The 21,133-nt window shown below is 35.5% G+C and overlaps 1 protein-coding gene across 1 annotated transcript in view; it reads left to right on the top strand.

Annotated features, from left to right (window-relative positions):
* The window catches only part of LOC145979643 (uncharacterized), a 29,315-nt gene extending 21,077 nt beyond the window's left edge, over positions 1–8,238 (top strand). The window contains exons 3-4 of the mRNA XM_083112608.1: positions 2,226–2,397; positions 4,406–8,238. Of these exons, the coding sequence (XP_082968734.1) occupies positions 2,226–2,397; positions 4,406–4,578 (345 nt within the window). The 3' untranslated portion in view covers positions 4,579–8,238. The remainder of the gene's footprint in view (positions 1–2,225; positions 2,398–4,405) is intronic.
* Positions 8,239–21,133: the final 12,895 nt, after the last annotated feature.

The raw sequence follows: 21,133 nt of genomic DNA, 5'->3' as shown, positions 1-21,133 counted from the left end.
AGCAGAAATATGACTTTAAATTAAACAAATCAACCACAACTTACTCTTCCAAAAATCGAGTTTCGAGCTCTTAGAAAGTTGAGGTGGTAGTTTCAATTGCACAGCGTTTCATTAGTGGATCAAGGCAGCTAATTCCGTGAATAATGACGTTGTTTTCCGAAAGTCTCAAATATTTGTCTCAGGCAATCACCCTCTTAAAATAGACGCATCTTCTGTGGTGTTAAAATGCCACGTTTTGTGCGAGTTCTTCCTGTATATTTTTCCCCCCAATGGCATAATGCTGTCGCATTATAATGAAGAGGTCCTGTGTTCGATTCCCCCTCCTCTGATGGGGTGCACACGGGTTCGGACTACACGTTAAACTGTAGGTTTAGTCCCGATTAGCCTATCTGAGCATAAAAGTGGGCTTAGAAACAAACTAACAAAATCGTCTTCTATATACTTCGTGACATAACTTTTTTTCTTTACTTCAGCTGCATCTACAGATTCTGTTGACATTTTCGGCTGATTCATGTGACAAAATTTATCTGTGGAACGAGGATTTCTAAATAGGATAAGCCACTCATTAGCAATAGAATAATTCTGTAGCTTTTTCCATATATAACTGATTTATTAAAATTTATTCACTTCGGTATTGTAGTGATTGTTGTGATTCCTTCTTATTAGTAGAACAAATATAAAGTTGATATTTCGTATGCCATATTGATATTTGAAGATGACAGGTATATAAAAATTGTAATGAAAAAAAGGGACAATTCTGGAATTTCAATGCAGAGCTAATTAAAATTATATTATACTCTATAGCAGACATGTCCAACTTGAATCAAGCAGTGATCTACTTTTTATTGTCACAACAGGCAGTGAACTACTATTAATCGTTTATCTTTGCAAAAATCTGTACCTACTCAGCCATTATACATTATAGAAGTTGAATTCAAATAAAGTATATTCGTATAATTACAATAGATAACTGCGATCGACCAACAAACGCCCCGAGATCGACCGGTCAATCGCGATCGACGCGTTGGACATGCCTGCTCTATAGCATTTTTAAACCCGAAGGTTTATGGCTGCAGCAACACAAGCCTTCCATCTGTCCATAACCTGGGCAAGATCAATACAATCTTTCCCATCCTTACCGATTTATTTTAGGTCCAGCTCAACGTTATCCCTCCATCCTCGTCTTAGCCTTCCTACTGGTCCTTTACCATCAGGTTTCCCAACAAGAATCCTGTAAACTATTCTTTCCTCCGCCATTCGTGTCACGTGGCCTGCCCATCTAACTAAGTCTTCTTGATTAAATTATTCTAATATTAATTAAAAAGTCGAAATAATTTATTGTGTTGCTGGTGGAAGTAACGCTAAGATGATGTTTAGATTTGTTTATTTGGAGATTATTTTAACCATAGCCAGGCCGGAATATATATACGTAGTGGAGGCCCGGAGCTGCAGCCCTCAAGTTCACCCTCAATTCTGATTTAATCTTGATGATACCCTGCATAATTTTGAGCCTTCTAATCCTACTAGCTGCTTTTAAACATGGAAGTATTAATTTGATCACAGTTTTTGTTTCAACAATGACAAAAGTGGCTCTTTATGGGTTGATAATATGTGAACATTTCCGGCATAGATAATATTCACAAGTAAAATATACATGTTATGAACACCAGGTTACACTTAAATATTTAATCATTCATATATCCCCAAGTATATGTACTTATTGAATTTGATTGGGTGGGCAATCGGGTGGGCACAGGAATTTTTGGGTGGGCGCTTGCCCACCCGTGCCCACCCCTGTCGCCGTCCCTGATTCGGACACCTACCTGAGATTATACTCCACACATAAGTGTAAACAATCGCCCATCCTTGGTCTTCAAGTCTGTGAAATCTCATTGGAAACTAATGATCAATAAAAAAGTTATTCACAGTTATAACCCCTTCGCGACTTTTGGCCCACCCTGTATATGCATTTCCTGTTTAGACCTGGACCCCCCCCCCCTCCGAGGCAAAAGTTTTACCCACACTGTCCATATGCCTAGGAATTTAGGATAATGAGAGCAATTGCCATTAATGCTAGTTGAAATTAATTGTGGTGAAATATAATTTTTGCCATAGAGTCAATTTGCCTTGACACAGATTTAGTTTCTAAAAGAAAGTGTGATATTTGTTTTAAATTTTTGTAACTATTGTTTGATGAGGTTTTCCCTTTTTTTCCCTTCACAAAGGTTGTACTTAGTCAGCTGACTCCAATTGTGCAGTCAGAATCCTTCATGATGGACGAAGGCTCGGGCAGTGGACAGACACCTTACTCTGAGCACTGGAGTGAAGATGATGACAAGAGCTGGGAGGAAGGGGGATCAGGGTCAGGTGATCCCCCAGAAGATGGACCTAATAGTGGTAAGTTCCAAAATATTTTGAAATTTAACACTGCATGTTATGATGAAACATATACTGATTGGGAATTCTTGAATTGCTGGAAGTAAGTGAGAGTCAAATAATATTTTTAATGAATGTGAAAAACTTGATGAAATGAGAAATTATATATAACAGCTGAAATGAAATACTTTGTAAACATTCTAAGGTTTTATCGTCATAACTCCGTAACATTTATATACAGTGGCTAATACTGCATTCCAAAGAGGGGTAGCAGAAACGAGATCTGGAAATGTCCAAAATCTTTCTTACATATCTCGCTTATCAATTTAATGTTGCTTTGAACGTAACATTACACTCATTTTGAGCACTTAACAATTCTTCAATTGTCATTTAAAAGTCTCATTCTCTCGGTATGTGCCCCTAATGAACACAGTTAGCCCTATTTTAATTCTGAAACTTTCATTTCCATAGACAATATAATGATGTACCTATTGGTTTGATATTTAATTTTAAGTTGCCGTTAATATATTGGAGAGATGTCACCACTGATGAAGCAAGGGTGGGGCTACCCACTACAAAATATTCTGAGCCCTCTCTCTTGCCTAGACAAATACACTACAATATAAATTTTCAGATGACACAAATAAGTATTTTAAGTGAGCGAAATGCTTACAGTAAACTTGCTAAATTCTTCGGTCACTAAACAGGAGCTCATTTAATACAATGTGGCATTAATTGATAAAAGTCTCTGATGTAAATGTTTAAATACGTATGTATGAAACTAAAAAGTACAATAATTAAGATTGTATGCTAAATCATCAGAGCTTGGCAAATTTACAACAAGTTTTCTCAAAACAAGTGAAAATTTTTTGGCTGTATAATTGAAAAAATTCCCTTGGAAAATCTAAAGTTTTGTCTAGGTATTAAATTTGTTATTTAGTCTGGCTTAAAACAGATTAGCTGTTTCTGCACTGGACTCACGTTACTGCCAGCAAATTTATCGATTACACGAAAATTAATTTTCTTTGATGTTCATGTTCAGTAGAAAGTAAGGCCAGGTGTGTCTGACTTGTCAGGCTCCTAACTCATTTTTGACAAAAATATATTTTTACAATCTGGTTTGAAATTTGGAGCCACTCTTTTTAAATGAAATGTTGATCCCTCTTCCCACCTTACTCATTTTCTCTGTGTGTGTGTGTCAAGAAATAAGGATCATGTACAGCATAAGGCTAGTATTCAAATTGTGGAAAATGTGTTGGAGGGTGTGTGGAGTTTTATTACAACCATATTTGCAATTGAAATGATCAATTGTGTTAATTGCTGTCCCCGTGAATGAATTTCTTATCCTTCTTATGCTACTGACAAACACCTTACAAGATAATTCAATAGAACCTCATGTAGTGGTAATGGCATTACCTTGTAATCAAGGCTGTCCCGAGTTCAATACCTGGTGGAGGTACATGTCACAGAAGTTCGGATCTCACTTTAAACTGTAGGTCCAGTCCTACAGTTTGAGTAGCATTTTTTTTTCCATAAAGTGGACTTAAATCAACAATGGGACATTCCACGAAAAGTGGATCTACTCCATGTTAATAACAAAATGAATTATCATGGAAATTATTATAGTTTTTAATTGCATTAAGATTTAGATGTTTGTGAATGTATATAATTTGCGCATTTCACTAATAAAATTCACTAGCAGCTGCAGCCTACGTGCTGCACAGACACATGAAGTCAAAATTTGCTACATTTTTAAAGTCACACACGTAACACACTATTGTTACTGTTTTTCATGCATTCAGCCTATGCCATCATACTCAAGTTTTTAAAATTTGTTAGCAGACACTCTAAAGTACTTCATAATTCTATGAAATCAGTTCATTGTGAATATTTTAATCCAATCTTATGGCTGCAACATTCAATTTTGTGTGTAAAATGTTACACACGTAATTCTGGAATGTCCCCAATTCAAACAAACAAACTAACTAACAAGAAAATTCATTAAATTTGCATTTTCTTTCCTCCTCAGGGAAAACACACAAACCTCATGGTGGCAACGATTTTGATTTGGATGGTCAGGAACGCTCATTCCCTGGAGACGTTGCGGACAAACCAAGTGGAGGAGTTATGCTGGAGACATCTTGGGCTGTTATGGTTGTAAGCAGTGTTTTCACTGTGTATCGAGTACTTCTCAATGGATAAGATCAAGTATTAAATGAATGTAGTGAGCTTACTGCAAAGCACATGCAGTGCGAATAAAATAATTTCTTTCAACTGAGGAAAATGTAAACAAACATTGCGCAGGAAAAGAAAATGAAAGGCAAGGTGCGTCAACTCAATCCTGTGAATGGTGAGGTTGAAAAAAACAAAACATAATTAAATCATTGGATGCGTTAACTGAAAGCATTCATGGTGACAATTTTGATAATGTTTTAGGAAGAATTTTTAACACATTGTTCATTAGTGCTGTTATGCTATTCTTTTGTTTTCTTCAGCTTTCTTATTGCAATCTGCCTAACAAGGATGCTAATGATAAGTGTCATGTAAGTGAAAATATTTGCACACATGGAAACGTCTGTGCAGAAATGTGAATGAAATTTCAATTAATTCTTCCTATTATGACATGAACTTAGTGAAGAAGGTCTGTGATTTTTTGAAATAGTGGAGAAGACTAGCGTTATAGAAGATGTGTTTTTTTTAAGTGCATAATGTCTTTCAGTTTATTGAGATCTGCTGCTTGAATAACATTTAGTGCAAAAATTGTGTTTATTTTGCAGTCAGCTGGAAGTTAATTTAGTTACTGTAGTAACATTTAATGGTTTACAGGTGGTAAACTTTCATATTGAATCTGTTTTCCTCAATATCCCACCAGTTACTCTAGTTGTTGCATGATTAAGAGGAAAACAGTGTGTTTCTGCTGTTAGATGAAGATACTATAATTTTACTGCAAATTATTGTTTCATCCGTATTTGGAGTAGCATTGTTTTCTGATTTATTTTTCCAAAAATAAAATTGGATTTTATTTTTCATACCTGTGATAAAAAGAGAAAATATACAATGCTATAGTAAGCTTATTGCTGTGCCATATAAATAGTTTATAATTTAATGGAATATATAGAGATAGCTGAAAAGAATGTGTGCGTGATAGGGGTCATACTTGTATAGGGTGATTCCCCTACTGGTTATATCGTAGGTGGTTCTGAACAGAACCATGAAAGTTCTACCCTTGGGAACTGGGTAGGCATATTTTGGTATGGTTGTGTCGGTGGTTAGTATGGCATTGTATTTGTACTGAGTACATGACAGAAAAATTAAATAATGATTGTCATAATTAATATCTTATGTAATTTTCAAAAAAACTAAAGGAAAAGCTGCACAGTGACTTGAGAAAACACTGGTGAGAGTGAGAAAGTGTGTGAGAATGAGAGGATGTGTGCATGGTGGCAAGCGTGCGAAAGAAAGTAAGTTATATTGGTATTATTTATTTTTTTATTCCAACAAGTTTAACTTGGATGTAACTGTTTGCTAGGGGGAAAATGGCGCAAGTCAAGACTGGTTGTTTGCATCTATTTATTTACAAATGTGGATAAATAGGTAGTTCCTGTTGCATTTTTTTCTACTATTAGAGACTTGCTCAAACTTTTTGAGATAGTCATCTGAAACATTCAGAATGGCAAAATAGGAAGTTACTTACCAAAATTCTAGTAGAAGCTTTAGTAAGCATAAGTGTGTTGTGGTCACCATTTCTTTTCTTTGTTTCATATAATATAAATGTGTGAACCTTATTGAAAGTATTTATGTTGCGATTCAGTTATTGTATTGCCCTTGTGACAGTTGAAGCTTTCGTTTAGTACATATAAAGTGCAATCTCAGTGAAGGCATATACGAAACTTGATTTCAGTCAATGGATTAGATATTTTTCTTATTCTCAATTGTAGAACTAGAAAAGTGTTAAGGCTGCTCTAATTATTGTTCAGATTTGTTGATTTTTTGTTAGTTAATGCATTGGAATTAGAATTCTGTCAAAATTGATTTTATTCATTGCAATATTTACTCAACATTAATTTTTTTAAAGAAAGGAACCAGTTAAAAGTTACTTTGTGAAACTTTATAGTGTATTTTTTATGCTGCACCAATCATTAAATGTAATAAACCATTATTATGTAATAAACTCATCAATATGCAAAGTTGTTGATACAGAACAATGGTGTATAAGAAACACATCACCCATACAGTGAAGCAAAATGCATGCAGTACTAGTAGCACAGAATCATTTAAAAAAAGTCTCCAATAACAAACTGCAGTCTTAACATTCGTAATTAATTAATGTTATTAGTGTAAACTTTCACCATGTGCCAATGAAACTCCATCACAGGGGCAAAAAAGTAAAGGAAGGTATGTGTGTAAATAGTTGGAGCGTGGAAAGGGTGGTTGAGTACGTTCATTTTAAGAAACAGCTGGTCTAAATGTTATAAGTTTTTTGTAAATCCACGAAGACAGTTGGGTCTGGTCATCTAGGTAGATACAGACATCTGAGATTATGTACTGGATGTACACGATTATGGTACATGTCCTGGGATCCATAAAATGAATATAATGCTAAGGTCATTTTGCGGGAATAATGAACTTGAGTACTGCTACCCCCACACATGAAATACTTGTATCTGAATGGAAGAGTACGAAACATTTCAGGTCAATTCTTGCAAGGAAATTCTGTCATTCAAATCTTAAAGCAATAAGAGGGCATTCAAGTTCATGAGGAATGAGGAATAGAAAGGTGTGTTGTTCAATTTTTTCACTGTGTTCCATTCTATACCTTGCAAACAGTTGTTATTTAGCTGTTAATCGAATAATAAATACTTGTCATGTAAGTGACATGTAAAGAAGCATGTCAAGTGCAATAAACACATGTAACATAAGGTATGTACATGATATTGGACTGTAGGAAATGCAGCTTTAATTTTTACAATTGGGTACAGGCAACTGCTAACATTGTTGTGAATGTTAAAAGAGATACTGTGATGTTTCGAAATGCATGATTAAGAGCATGGCATTGTTTCAATCCAACAATAAATATAGCTTAGGATGGATGGTATGTAGCTTTTCACTATTTTAATTGCCAGCAAAAAACGTTATAATAAATAGTACTAAAGAATACCCGTATTATCCTTTCAAGAGGAATGTGTATACAGAAACAATTTTCTTGTAAATTTAAGAGTGTATGCTTGTGCCAAAGGTGCCCTGCTTTTTTTAAATGGAAATATTAAAAAAATAAGGTAACAATGTATACAGACATGTTTGGGATAGTCAGTAACACAATGGTGAACTAGTACTCATAACAACCGCCATTATTCTGTGTATATAATCATACATGTTACTGTTTATTATACTCCGTGAGATATTGACAAAAAAAATTGTTATATGATATATACTGAATGAAGTGATCAGTAAATTCCATGTTGTTACACGAAGAGAAGGAATACATAGTATGTCGTTTATTTTCATAAGACCTAACCAGCACAAAATGCTTACAACACTTCTACACTTTTACAAATTAACTTTTCATAAGGCTGATTAAATTATTTTAGTAGGTAAATAATAACATAATTTCTTCCATGGTTTAGGAAACATTGTTTTTGTTGTTATTAAAAATATATTTTAGTGTGTGAAGTTGCTATGTTTGCTAGTAGCTTTTGTTTAAGCCAGTTTTCCAATGAGTACCTAAGGAGTAGCAATGATTTCATGCATTAAATATACTTGTGCTAGTTTACAATCATGTGCAGTCATAGTCATAAAAAACTGGAATGATTTATTATGCTATTTCAGATTACATAAATGAGCAATAAACAAATTACAATAGAATTTACAGTGTATAACATCTGTGAACATATCCACATGTAGTCATAATAATTTTAACTTTGACATCCTTCATTTTTTAATATTGTACTAAGGTTTTTGCACTCATATAATACCTTCACATCAAATACAAGTAAAAAAAAATAAACCATAGTTAAATGTTTGAGTAGCATTTCTTTTGAGTTATGAATACCAAAAAGTAAAAATGTATTTTCACAGTAATGATGACATTGTTTGTTATTGAAATGCAATCAGAACATTAGTGATATAAATAATAACAAATAGAAGCTGAAGAGAATGATGGTATTCAGTGGTTTCTGTCAGTTTGAAAGAAAGGATTCTTTCATAAAAAATTATATAATCAATCTGGCTATCATCATGGAGTGAGGTGTTTTACAATTCTCATAAAGTACTTCCAATATGTAACATCTCAAAAGAATAAATATGTTAACCAACAGTAAAGGTGGTGAATAAATGGGTAAGTACCTCAAGTAAAACTTGTTGCTAAAACTGTGTTTTAGAGCAGTGTTTATCAATTGCTGGGCCACAGCATCACGTATACCATGCTGCAAGAGGTTCTGAAATGTGTTATCTTAATTTTCTAAGCATTTTTCATGAATAAATATTTTATACTGAAAATATACTGAAGAGAATAATATTCGTGATTATGTCAAAAAGCTCAGACTCAAAATGCTTAAATAACATCTGTGTTGCAAATATCAGTGACCAAGCCACTTATTTTTTGAAGATTTATGAATGATTGGGAATTTTCAGAATCTAAAGATTGAGTCATTCATATGAGTCTAGCTTCATATGAGTGCAGAAGGAAACAATGAAATGCTTCAGTAGTACTCACATTATATTATGAAAGCAGACAATTTCTGTTCACAGAATTCACTTTCAAATATTATTCAGGGTTGATACACGTCTGGAAAACCTCGAAACAAAGAAATGTCAGAGAATTTGGCTTATCAAGGAAATGTCGAGGAATGTTGCAGATCGTCTGAAATTTATGTGCATTTTGGAGTCTGCAAGAGGAATTGCAAAATGAACAAGCATTTCACTTCCACTGCTAGATTTGGTTCTTGTGATTCCACTCCTAAAATAGATTCAGTTTAGAAACTTGTTTCTTTCTTTCTTATGATTCTCAGTCCCGTGCAAAATTATGGTTCCTTCAAATTTCTGTAATAAATTTTCACTTTTATAATACTAGATATTAGAAAGAATATCAAAGTAAAACTTGCAGTCCAGATATCTGATTGATAACTCAAGTACATTGACAATATGATCATAATTATCGGAAAGGTTGGTGAAGATGAGGTTATTGTCTATTATTTTATAGATCTTAGTCTTGTTGACATTTCCTATAGAATTCCTACATGCAACAAAAATTTCTCCAGATGCTGTGTACTTATAAATGTAAGCAAAAAAGCAGCATTTTCTACAACACTATAAATCTGCAAGAAAATGAAAATTTGTGTATGGTTTATGAACTTTTTCTGTAAAGTAAAGTAAAAGTAAAGTGTTCCCCTGTGCTTAGCACCACGCCATGAAGACGTATAGGGGGTGTGGGGGTAACGCTCCACACTTTCTTGATCCGGTCGTAAGTGGGGGTGATGTGATCGGCACCACGCCCCTGACCGCCTTTACCCCCCAGGGTTTCCCCCAGGTACCCATGTGATTCGACGCTGGGTGGGCACCAGGGTTGTTGTTTTTATATTGTAGAGATCTATTAAGGTGAAATAATGTACCTTTGTTACCTTAGCCTGAAGGCTAGATGCACGTCATTGTAGCACCCAATCAGTGGCAGCGTGGGAGGCAGTTACCCTCTCCACGTTTTGCTACTTTTGCTCCCGTACTATGCTGAACCTTATCTGCAAGCACCCACCCAAAAATTCCTCTGCCCACCCAAAAATATTCAAGAAGTATTAATAAGTATTTAGAAAAATACGAATGCTTCAATAAAAATGTATTCTTGTCTTGACTCCATGCATAATTTTCTTACGAATATTGTCAATACGAGAAAGCTCACAATATCATCCTGTACGAAATTTTGCTGCCTTTGGATTTACATTAGTTTACCAAATAAGATAGCAAAAATCGTAACAAAATATGGCGAGGGATAATACCTATTATTTATAATTAATTATATTTCATATTTAAAACTTGAAGCATAAGACTTGTGATCGAGTTAACACTTCTGTGACTACAAGTATGTATTACAATATCTATATACAGCCAAAGTGCAAAGTGCACTTTTTCCGAGGTGGGAGTACAAAACATACAGGAAGAATATCTAGAAAAACCAAACAAACAAATGGTATGCAAAAGAACTTCCATTTATGACTAGGCTTCTTTCACCTAGCATTTCGCTCGTGTGGCAATTGTCAGTAACTGAAACTGTTTCCAAGAATTTCAAAGCGTTATGAAGAAGAGAAACTCCATTTGTATGAAGGTAAAGTGTGGACAGGAGAAGAATTGCCACATACGGTATTGGTTGTCCAGCGAAAAGAATAGACTGTTGGGTATATGAGAACAGCGTTGCCGCTTGCCGCAGGGGCGAGTAACGGACCTGCTGGCAGTGAAAGTACAAGACCAAACAAACGTGCATGGCGCTTGAATCGCGGGTACGTACAAATTGAAGAAATAAGTTCACGGTGAGCTATTATTAAAAGCAAGAAACAAATTCACAAAATTACATAAACTGAAAGAATAATTCTTAATGAACTTACTTTTCTCTCACATGTCACTCCAGGGGGTTAATTCCTTCCATTGCAGAATCATCACCAGAATCATTTTCTTCTGTCAGATCATCACTCTCGCTGGAATCATCACCCAAGTGTATTATTATCTGATCAACGTCATCCTGCAATTCATCTGCATTCCACATTTCCTTCTCTATGTCCATGACATGTTTTACGTAATTTTGCCAGTTTTCAACTGTTACTGTCTTAAATGATTCAGTGATTAAATTTTCAATGTCTTTAGTTTTGAATGTAGTGTTGTTACACCGCACATAATGCTTAACCTGTGACCACACAAGTTCAATCGGGTTCAGTTCGCAATGATATGGGGCAAACGAAGCACCGTATGCCCCATGTGTTTTGCCATTTCATCGATCTTATACTTATCGTACTTAATTTTATGAATATTTGTAAGTTCCAGAAGATCTCTCCGTAACATGTCGTCATCATAACGAATGCCATGAGATTTCAACCATTCTCTTAAATCATTCTTCTTCCACGAGGTTGTCGGCATTGGCTCTTGCTTGCGGCTACGATAAGAGGCATTGTCAACAACAATAACAGATCCCGGAGAGAGATTGGCGAGCAACTGTTCCCGAAAATACATCTCATACGTTTCTCCATCCATTTCATCATGGGCATCTGCTGTATTCTTTTTGCACTGAAACACAAGTTGAGCGTTTTGCAGAAAACCGCGTTCGTTACCCGCATGCACTAAAGCGTATCGCGCTCCGCGAGATGTTGGATTTTTTAAACCAGTGGAAAGACCTGCCAGAAACGCTTGTTTTGCAGTTGTAATTGTCTTGTCTTTCCATTCATAATTGACTGAGGTTCCGGTGTTTACCCAGGATTCATCAGTGTAAACAATATTTCTATTTTCACGCCCAAACTTCCTAATCTCTCTTAAATATTTATGGCGAAGAGAAATTAAATCTTCTCTTTCCATTAACATGGATTTGTTGCCCCTTTTCTCATACGAAAAGCCAAGTTCTTTGAGATAGACATGAAACGTTGATCTTTTAAAATTCGGTAATGTGGAGTCAGAATTAACAGCAACAAGAACAGAATTAAGTGTTGGGGGTTTGTTTTTAAAAAAGAATTCGTGAACTTTACGTCGCACAGCACTTCTGACAAAATCATTATATTTTACATTTCTACTTGTAATTGGCGATCTTTTCCTGGGTCGTTTCTTACCTGGTGTTTCAAGAGGACCTTGAGAAACCTCGCTCCGAATTTTATACACAGTAGCCCGAGAAACTCCAGTTGCTTTCGCCGTCTCGATGGCTAACCAACTTACACTGCGATCCGGATTTTTCTGTTTTAAATAAACAAAAATATTCATTACTATTTGCCTTTCTTTACTTTTGAGAACCTCACCACGCCTTCTCTTCTTTACACTACTTTCGCTCATATTTCAGTATTAAAACCAACGGTTTTTTTACATCACAACACAACACAACGCACAGATCCGCCACAGTCATTCCTCGTCGAAACCAACGGTCAGTCACCCTCTCCTTCCGAGAAATTTTGTCTACCGCAGTACTGGCTGAGGGGGTGGGGTGGAAAGCAGTCGACAACGCTGGGCTCGCCGTTCCCCTCCGTTCACGTGCCCCTGCAAAAACAAAATTAAAAACACGCGCTGCTGGAAGGAACTTTTGCTGGTCTGAAAGCTTAACCAGTTCCAGAATAGCGTTTCACATTCGAAAGAAAAGCAAGTGTGTTCACCTTTGCGCTCAGTAGTGAAAACAATATTTAAAAAGAGGGAGGATGTAGGGAAAGTAAAAGCCCATTTGAAGCAACAGTCTATTCTTTTCGCTGGACAATCTATAGCTACAATGATCAATTCTTTTTTTTTACCTAACTTACTTAAACAAATGTTTAAGGAAGTTAAGATTGTTTTCTCAATCTCTAGGCATATTTCTATTGAACCACATAGAGCATTTCTTTTTCCTGCATCAGTCAGGTCACGATTATTAAGCATGTGATGAAATCGATTTTTCAGTGTTCATTTTGCACATATTCCTTTATTTTTGCAATTTTTAGTTTTATTCTTTGTGAAAAATCACGTTTTTATGCCAGGAAAGGTTAATGCAGAATGAACAAATGTACTTTAAAAACTTTTCTAACAGGCATTAATTAAATACGAAGATTCATGTAGGCGGCTACACATATCAGTTTGAAACACTTCTATGAGCCAAGTAAAAATAATTTCTTAAGCCTCAATTAGTTAAACTAATAATATTAATAAAACTGTATAGCCTATTCAAAATTATTGATTTGAATTATGGACAAAAAAGTATTTGTTCACTATTGTCAGGGCTTATCATACTTTCTGTAATCATTCTTCAATGTTTAACGTATAGATAGGGCATACGACATTGTATCGCATGAAAAAACAAGTTACTTCGTTTAGGAAAGCACTTCCGTAGTAGCAAATAAAGTCGGAAAGTTGAAACTTTAGCGACTGTAAATGTCGAATTTTGGCATAACTTGCTTTCCAAATGTAAAACGCTAAAATTACATTTCAAATGGTTTTGCTGCTAGGTTGCTTCACTCCATGAAGCATTAGGCCTTGTTCCTCTCCAAGGGACGGCGCTAGTTTCACACATACAATACTCTAATCTGTCACCTAAATGTAAACCTTTCTTCCATGTTACACTCTGGACTGTATTTTGCAGACTAACGAGGCTCTGGCATCTGTACTTGCATCCGGTTTAATCCACTGTGGACCTTGTTTTGTGATCTACTGATGTGTGTTTGTGACTGTCCTTTCATCTATTTCATCTGATCACAATTCATCCTCATCTTCCCAATTAACCAAAAGTGGAAGAAAACCGAAGTGAAATAAAACAAATCAATTAATCTAATCTACTTCCATCAGCTACGTAAGTATAGTCTATGTTAAATTCCTTCTTAATTGAAAGGGATAGGACAAAATGTCCACTTACAAACCGAAGTACAGTCATGGGCAAGGAGAGTAATAAGGAAGGTTATATCAAGATTGACACAGGGAAGATAGGAATCCATAGCCAAGCGACTTTACAACAGATGACGACATGGAGTCACTTCCTACTCTTTCCTAGATTGGAGTGGATAGAGAGAAATTTCATCAGAAGATTTGGTGAACGGATTACCCGTGCGTGCTCATGTATGTGTGTGAAAGTGCAAGAGGGAGAGAGAGAGAGAGAAAGGGGGGGGGTAATACAAGTGGAGGAAAATGGTGGGAAAAATAAATAAGACTTTCAACAACAAAGAGAAAAGGCGAAACAAATACAAAGGAATGCAGGATAGGGCGAGAGAATACGTGTCCCTGAAAATCATACATTTTATATCTGCCCACACTAATTTATCAATATTTCGCTACTGCCCACCAGGTCAAAATTTTCTGGCACTGCCCCTGCCCCCCCATCCAGTTTTGGCACCTTGCCCCGAATTGTGGAACCAATCGCTGCCACTGCACCCAATACATTTGATGCAGATTTGAATTTTACATTTTACTATTCGAATCTTCACGTGTTCTTGTCTGTGTAGAATGAAATTTGCTAAAAGAAAAGTTGCTGAAAGTGAATATTCATAATAATTAACGGATTATATATTTAATTAAAAAGCACAAGGTTCAAAAGCAAAAGGCAGGATGATAAGCATGTCTTGAAAAATTACATGTTTGGACTGGGAAACTTGGAAATGTCAGGGAATTTCATAATGAAAAAATCGTAGCAACCCTGTTATTGCAGCTCATTTGAAGATGATGATGTTCTTGTTTGAAAAGTATTATCCTGAACTTAGGGATCCTGAGGAAAAATATGTGGATTGTGAACCCTTTTGTTGAACCTACAAAGAAACCCTTCAACTTATTGAAGTATCATCAGACAAAGGATGGGAAAGTCCTTTTAATTCTTTGAGTAGTAATTCAATATTCTGCATAAGAATGAAAACTGAATATCCAAATTTTCATGAAACACCAGTGACATTTCTTGTTTGTTTTTCCACCACGTAACTGCATTTTCTGCCATGATTGTGAATAAGATGAAACAGAGGAATCACCTGCAACTTTCTGTCTCTGTTTGGCTATCACTTCAATTCATTAATCTGATTGGCTAATTGCAACGATGAGGATGAGTGATGATATGATGAAATTGGTGAAGATACACTCACAAAAGTCACTAATGTTGGAACTAGCACTTATTGACTAAATTACATACTTTGCATGTATAAATATTTGGTGTGTGCACTTATAAAAAATGTTTTGCTGATAAGTTGACATTCTTCTGCACCTTTCCCTGCTGATCTGACTTCTATGGGTCAGTTACAATGCATAATTATTTTCCTCAGTACAGTTTTTTTTAAAACCAACATCATAAAAACAATCAATTTAATAATACAATAACCAAGGGTATACTCAATAATATAAATTTTCGATCAGAAAGAAATATGTCAACAAAAATGAGCAGAAATTAATTTAATGATATTGGTCTGAGGAAGCTACAATATGCTACATTATTGCAATAGTCCAGTGATTGAAAAATAATTTCAATGTAATTTTATATTTGTCTGTTTTTATGATTATTTTAAGTTTACATACATGTTGACAAAACAAAAGTAATAAAGAATTGGAAAGAGAAAATAAAGATAATGAGAAAAGAAACTATAAAAATGAATATATAATACAAGGGTGGAATATCATAAAGTATGAAACATATGTGGTTACAATGCTATTATACAGGGTTCACATAATATGTTTGCTTTTAGGTCTAAATACAGTAGATCAATGCCAGGGGCATTATTAGAGACTGTATTGTACAACACTCACATCCTCCTCAAGGGATCCGTTTCAGCCATCCTGATTCTAACTCCATTAAGCCTTGTTTCCATGATTATGAAAAACTAAATATGCTGACCAAGGCAGTAATTTATTTTATTAAAAAACATAAACTAACGTAACGTTTCAACCTTCTAGCAAGGTCTTCTTCAGACTCTGTATCAAGTACAAAAGTAACCAGATACAACAAGAAGGGTAATATATATACACAAACATTACTCCCTCCAGACTATTTAGAAAGTTGTTAGGAACTTTCTAGCAGATGACTTTCACTTTCCAACTTTACTTTCACCTAAAAGGCTAAACACTTCCATATAGAATGTGGTTGGACTTTTTAATCTCACGCTCTTTTCCCTTCATTTTTCTTCCTTCTCCTCTCCTCTTTTTCTCTTGTCCTTTCCACTCTTTCCAACATCTTCTTCCATTCTTTGTTTAACTTCAGTCCCCCATTCCAGTTCATTGTGTCTTCTTCGCCTTTCTTCTCTATTTCCTTGGCTTCCTTCCATTTTCTCACTAGCATTTTCTTCTTCCTTCCTATCTGCTTAGCCTCATCCCACTCTATGTCATGTCCTGTTTCTCTCGTGTGTTTAAATATTGCATTTCTCTCTCTCTTAAGTCGTACATCATCCCTATGTTGTTTCAACCTGTCTTTCAGCCTTTTTTTCGTTTCTCCTATGTACACACTCTGACATTCTTTACATTTTACTTCGTAGATAATCCCTTCTTCTTCCTCTTCTCTGTTTTCCTTTTTCTTGTTAGCATTCCTCGCTATTCCTAAGATGCTTCTTCCTCCCTTCCTGTAAGTTTTAATTCCTGCTTTCCTAAGCACTTTGCATATCTTTTCTGTGGTCTTCCCCATACTCCTTATTCCAAACCTTCTCTCCTCTTTTTCTTTCTCTTCCAATTCTCCCCTGCCCGTTTTCTTAATTCTTCTGTTTATGTCCAGTCTATCCTGCTTCTCATAGCCATTCTTTTCCAGCTGTTTCCATAGGCTATTTATTTTGCCTTCTTTTTCACATTCTTTCATGCATATTTTCTTGATTCTGTCCTCCATATTCTTTATAAAATTTATTTTTGTCACCTCACTTACATCACTTCTTTTGTGGCAGAATACCCCTGCTGCACACTTCTTCTGATGCCAAGCGGTTTCAATTTCTTGTCCTCTTTTCCTTTTCATCAATATATCTAGATAGCTTAACTTGTCTTCTTCTTCTATTTCAAGTTCCAATAATATCCCTCTTTCTTCATCTTGAATTTCTTTGGCAAAAATGTCAAGCTGCCTCTTCGTTCCCTTCCATATGCCAAAACAGTCGTCCACATATCTGCAAAACAGAATCATTTTGTCACCTCTCTTTTCTATCACTTTCTTTTCCCATTCATTCATAACCAATTCAGCCAATGCTGGGCTTAGACTGGAACCTATATTTAGTCCTTCACTCATTTTCTAAATAGTCTGGAGGGAGTAATGTTTGTGTATATATATTACCCTTCTTGTTGTATCTGGTTACTTTTGTACTTGATACAGAGTCTGAAGGAGACCTTGCTAGAAGGTTGAAACGTTACGTTAGTTTATGTTTTTTAATAAAATAAATTACTGCCTTGGTCAGCATATTTAGTTTTTCATAATCCTGATTCTACTGCATAAAATTTGGAAGAGATCATTTCTGGGTCTTAATTTTGAGTATGGAACATAAAAGTTTATTTTTGCAAGGAGTGCGGAGGAGTCTGTTTATTCTTTGACAAGTTTCGAAAGGAATGTTAACTGGTGCATCTGTCTTCTTTTTTCAAGGAGCGGGACACTCAGCATGTTGCGCAAGATGTCACCCGAGGTGAATTTTGGATAAATGCCATCTAATTTATATACTAAATACCTTAAGAATTTATTTTGGAGTTTCACCATTTTTCGATTTCCTTTTTAAATAATGGGTCCCAAACGAATGAGGCATATTCAAGTTTTGATCTGACAAACGTATAGTAAAGTAACAAAAAGGTTTCTTTTTTCTTAAACTGACTCTATCTAAAAAAAATATAACTCTCATATTCATTGCTTACCCACTAAAAAAATATATATCATATACATTGATTTCTCTTCAAAATTGAATATCAGTCAGTTTTCACCATAATTTTCAACCATTTGCATTAGATGTGGTGAAAAAAGATACAGAACATAAAATGTAGCCTGAAATGTACTGAGAACAATGTTTTTCTTACCCCAGATTTCTATATTTTTCTTAGCTGAGTTATAGTTATCACAACTGTATGCTTAGGCTAAACATGTTGCAAGTCATGAAACAAAAATGGCCACCCTTTTCAAACAAAGTCTAGTTTTAGAAAAATAATGCGTTTTGAACTACCCTTGTACAGTGGTTACGACGACAAACAAATGAAAAATTTTAAAAATGGTCAAGCGACCAGTGCTGGACCATTTGGTATGGATTGACCCTGAAATTTTAGACAATGTCCAAAAAACGTAAAATTTTCGTTAGAAGGAATAAAAAACAAAAAAAAAAACGTAGAGAAAGAGCATGTGTTTACAATGATTTTCAACATCAAAAGCTTTTTGTTCCATCATACCCACATGATGAAAATTCAGATTTTCGCAACCTAGTTTACCACCACAAAGATTAGACTACAAATCCATTTTTAGTCTTTCTATAGGCTTTTGTTGAACTATGTTAAAATTTCAAAGAGATCTGATCATTGGTTAAGACAAAAAAAATAAATAAAATGTAAGCAAGGGTATCTTGTGTTGATGGTCTCAAGAGTGACAGACAACACAGACTTAATGACATTTCGAAGTGTTGTATAATGAAATCCGTTTGAGATAGAGTGAAAATTTTTTAGTGTGTTTCTTTCAACCATAAGGGAAGGGTGTATACCAAATTTAATCGAAATCGGAGTTGGTGGGTGACATGACCTCGTTGAAATGGCATCTAATGACCCTTTTCCCTCTGTGTTGGATTACATCTATTGCTGGATTCATGTGTAAACAGGAAATATAATACCAAACAAAGCTACACAATATATTCTTCACACACAAAAATGTTTCCAGAACTTAAATTGCTTTACTGAAATTACATGTTTTCACATATCTGTTAGTGTTTTTTTGTTAAGCAACACAGTTTTTTTTGTACAAACAACATTAAAATTAAATTTTCATACTTAGATATAAAGTGCAAAAAGGGGATAGAAACACCTTGGTAGTAATGAAAATTTAGTTTTGTTGCCATGAAAATTGGCTCCTATTGGGGTATCCCTGTTACCTCGCACACACACTGTTGTGTTACACCCTTCCCCACTTCACTTTTAACAATTCATAAAGTTATGTTGACATGGAACACTGCCATTCTTGGAATTGAAGTAATCAAACCCACTTTCATTGCCGCATTGTGTCGTGTCCTATTGTGTCAGGTCAGATCCAGTGCGCAGCTGACCTAAGGGGCCATGTTACTGTTCAGGCCTGGTGGTGAAGACTGATGATGTCATGTCGGATTGGCAGTAAAGAGCTAAATTACGCTTAAAATTTGGCTAGTGTTTCTTTGAAGGAACTAGATTTATGAAGGCATTATAACCTGTCGTCTTGTTATATCCCAAACAGGGATCCTGGGTTCTATCATCATGTAAAGAGGGAAGCATGTTTTGTATTCACACTGAATGCAAGCAGTTATAGAATAACTCCAGGGGTTTATCCAAAACTTGACATGGGAAGGAGTGTAAATTTAGTGTCAAAAGTACCATAAATTAGGCCTTTGTGAAAAATTTTAGAGGGGGAGGGGCACTGAGTAAACTTAGTGGATGTTGGAGGAGTCTGGATAAATCCCAGGAATGCACCCCTTGCTTTTCTTTCCAGCTTCCATCGTAGAGGTTATTATAGCAAATCCGGGAACTTTTCTAACGTTGGAAGCGGCCCCAGCGACCACCCAGTGTCAAATAACATGGGTACCTGGGGGAAACCCTGGGGGGTAAAGGCAGTCAGGGGCGTGATGCTGATCACATCACCCCCACCCCCCCATATGCACAGGGGAACACTTTATCTTTTTTTAGTGGTTAAAAGACAAATGGAAATGTTTAAGTTATGGAATACCAATGTACTGAATGGAACCACGAGACTAGACAACAGACTGTTATTTCTGTTTGAGTAATATTAGTGGCATGGACAGGAAGAAGTAACCATCCCTCAGATTGAGAAAGTGTCAATACCAACCCCTAATGCAACTATGAAATCTGATCTCTCTTCTTACAGTGATACAAAGACACTACAATCACCACAGCAATTCAGTCAAAGTGAGTTGAATCATTTGGTGAGAAACCTGGATTGGGGCAGAGCTTATTGGTTCACGACTAAAGGAAAAATTTCTCTGTCCTGGGATGTCTTTCTGATGGTATAGGAACAGAGAAAAAGATGTCATGCCATATTTTACAACAAAAATTGAAAATCTTATTTATCATAACGATGTTGAAGGCTTGCTTCATACTATTGGCATACAGTACAACACCTCAGAGTGGCGTATTTTTGTGGATAGTACAGTGAGAGATCCTAAAGCAGTTTTTCTACACATTGGAAAGAACATACCCGAACCTTCAATTCCTCTTGCAAACACGGGATCTTCAAAAGAAAGATACAAAACATGAAAGTAGCCTTCGAGAAAGTAAAGTAGAGGAGACACAGGTGAACTATTTGTGGCAACCTGAAAATGTTGGCATTCTTCTTGGACTTCAGTCTGGGTTCACTAAATACCAATTTCTTAAACAAATTGAACAGTCGGGCAAAATCACATCACTGGAACATAAGGAAGTGGCCAGGAAGATCACAACTTGTGCCATGTGAGGAAAAAACTACTACACCAACCACCTGTTTCCCCAATTTAAATGTTATTATCTCGTCTCCATATAAAACTAGGTTTGATGTAGCAGTTTGTTATGTCCCTTTCTACAAACAGTGATGCATTTCTTAAGCAGCAGATTAACTTTCCCAACAAGAGTGAGGCTAAATTACGTGCTGGGGTGTTCGAAGGTCCTCAAATCTGATTCCTGACGCAAGACAACAATTTCACAAACAATGAATGAACAGCAAAAAGCAGTTTAGGTTGCCTTAAAAAATGTAACACAAAATTTCTTTGGAAAAAAATGTTCCAAATTACAAGGAAATCGTGAATGAAACGCTGGAATTATTCATAATACGAGGGTCACTATTTATATTTTGAGCCTAACAATGAAAAACAGGAATTTGGCATTGAAAACTGCTTTATTGTTTTTCGAAGTATTCTCCTTTATGGTAAATAAACTTTTGCATTCGTTCGAACCATTTGTCAAAGCAGTTTTTCCAATCTTCTTGAGA

The sequence above is a fragment of the Lepisma saccharinum genome, chromosome 26 (assembly GCF_977018435.1).
Source record: "Lepisma saccharinum chromosome 26, izLepSacc3.1, whole genome shotgun sequence".
NCBI lineage: Eukaryota > Metazoa > Arthropoda > Insecta > Zygentoma > Lepismatidae > Lepisma > Lepisma saccharinum.
This window is presented reverse-complemented; position numbering and strand designations above follow the sequence as displayed.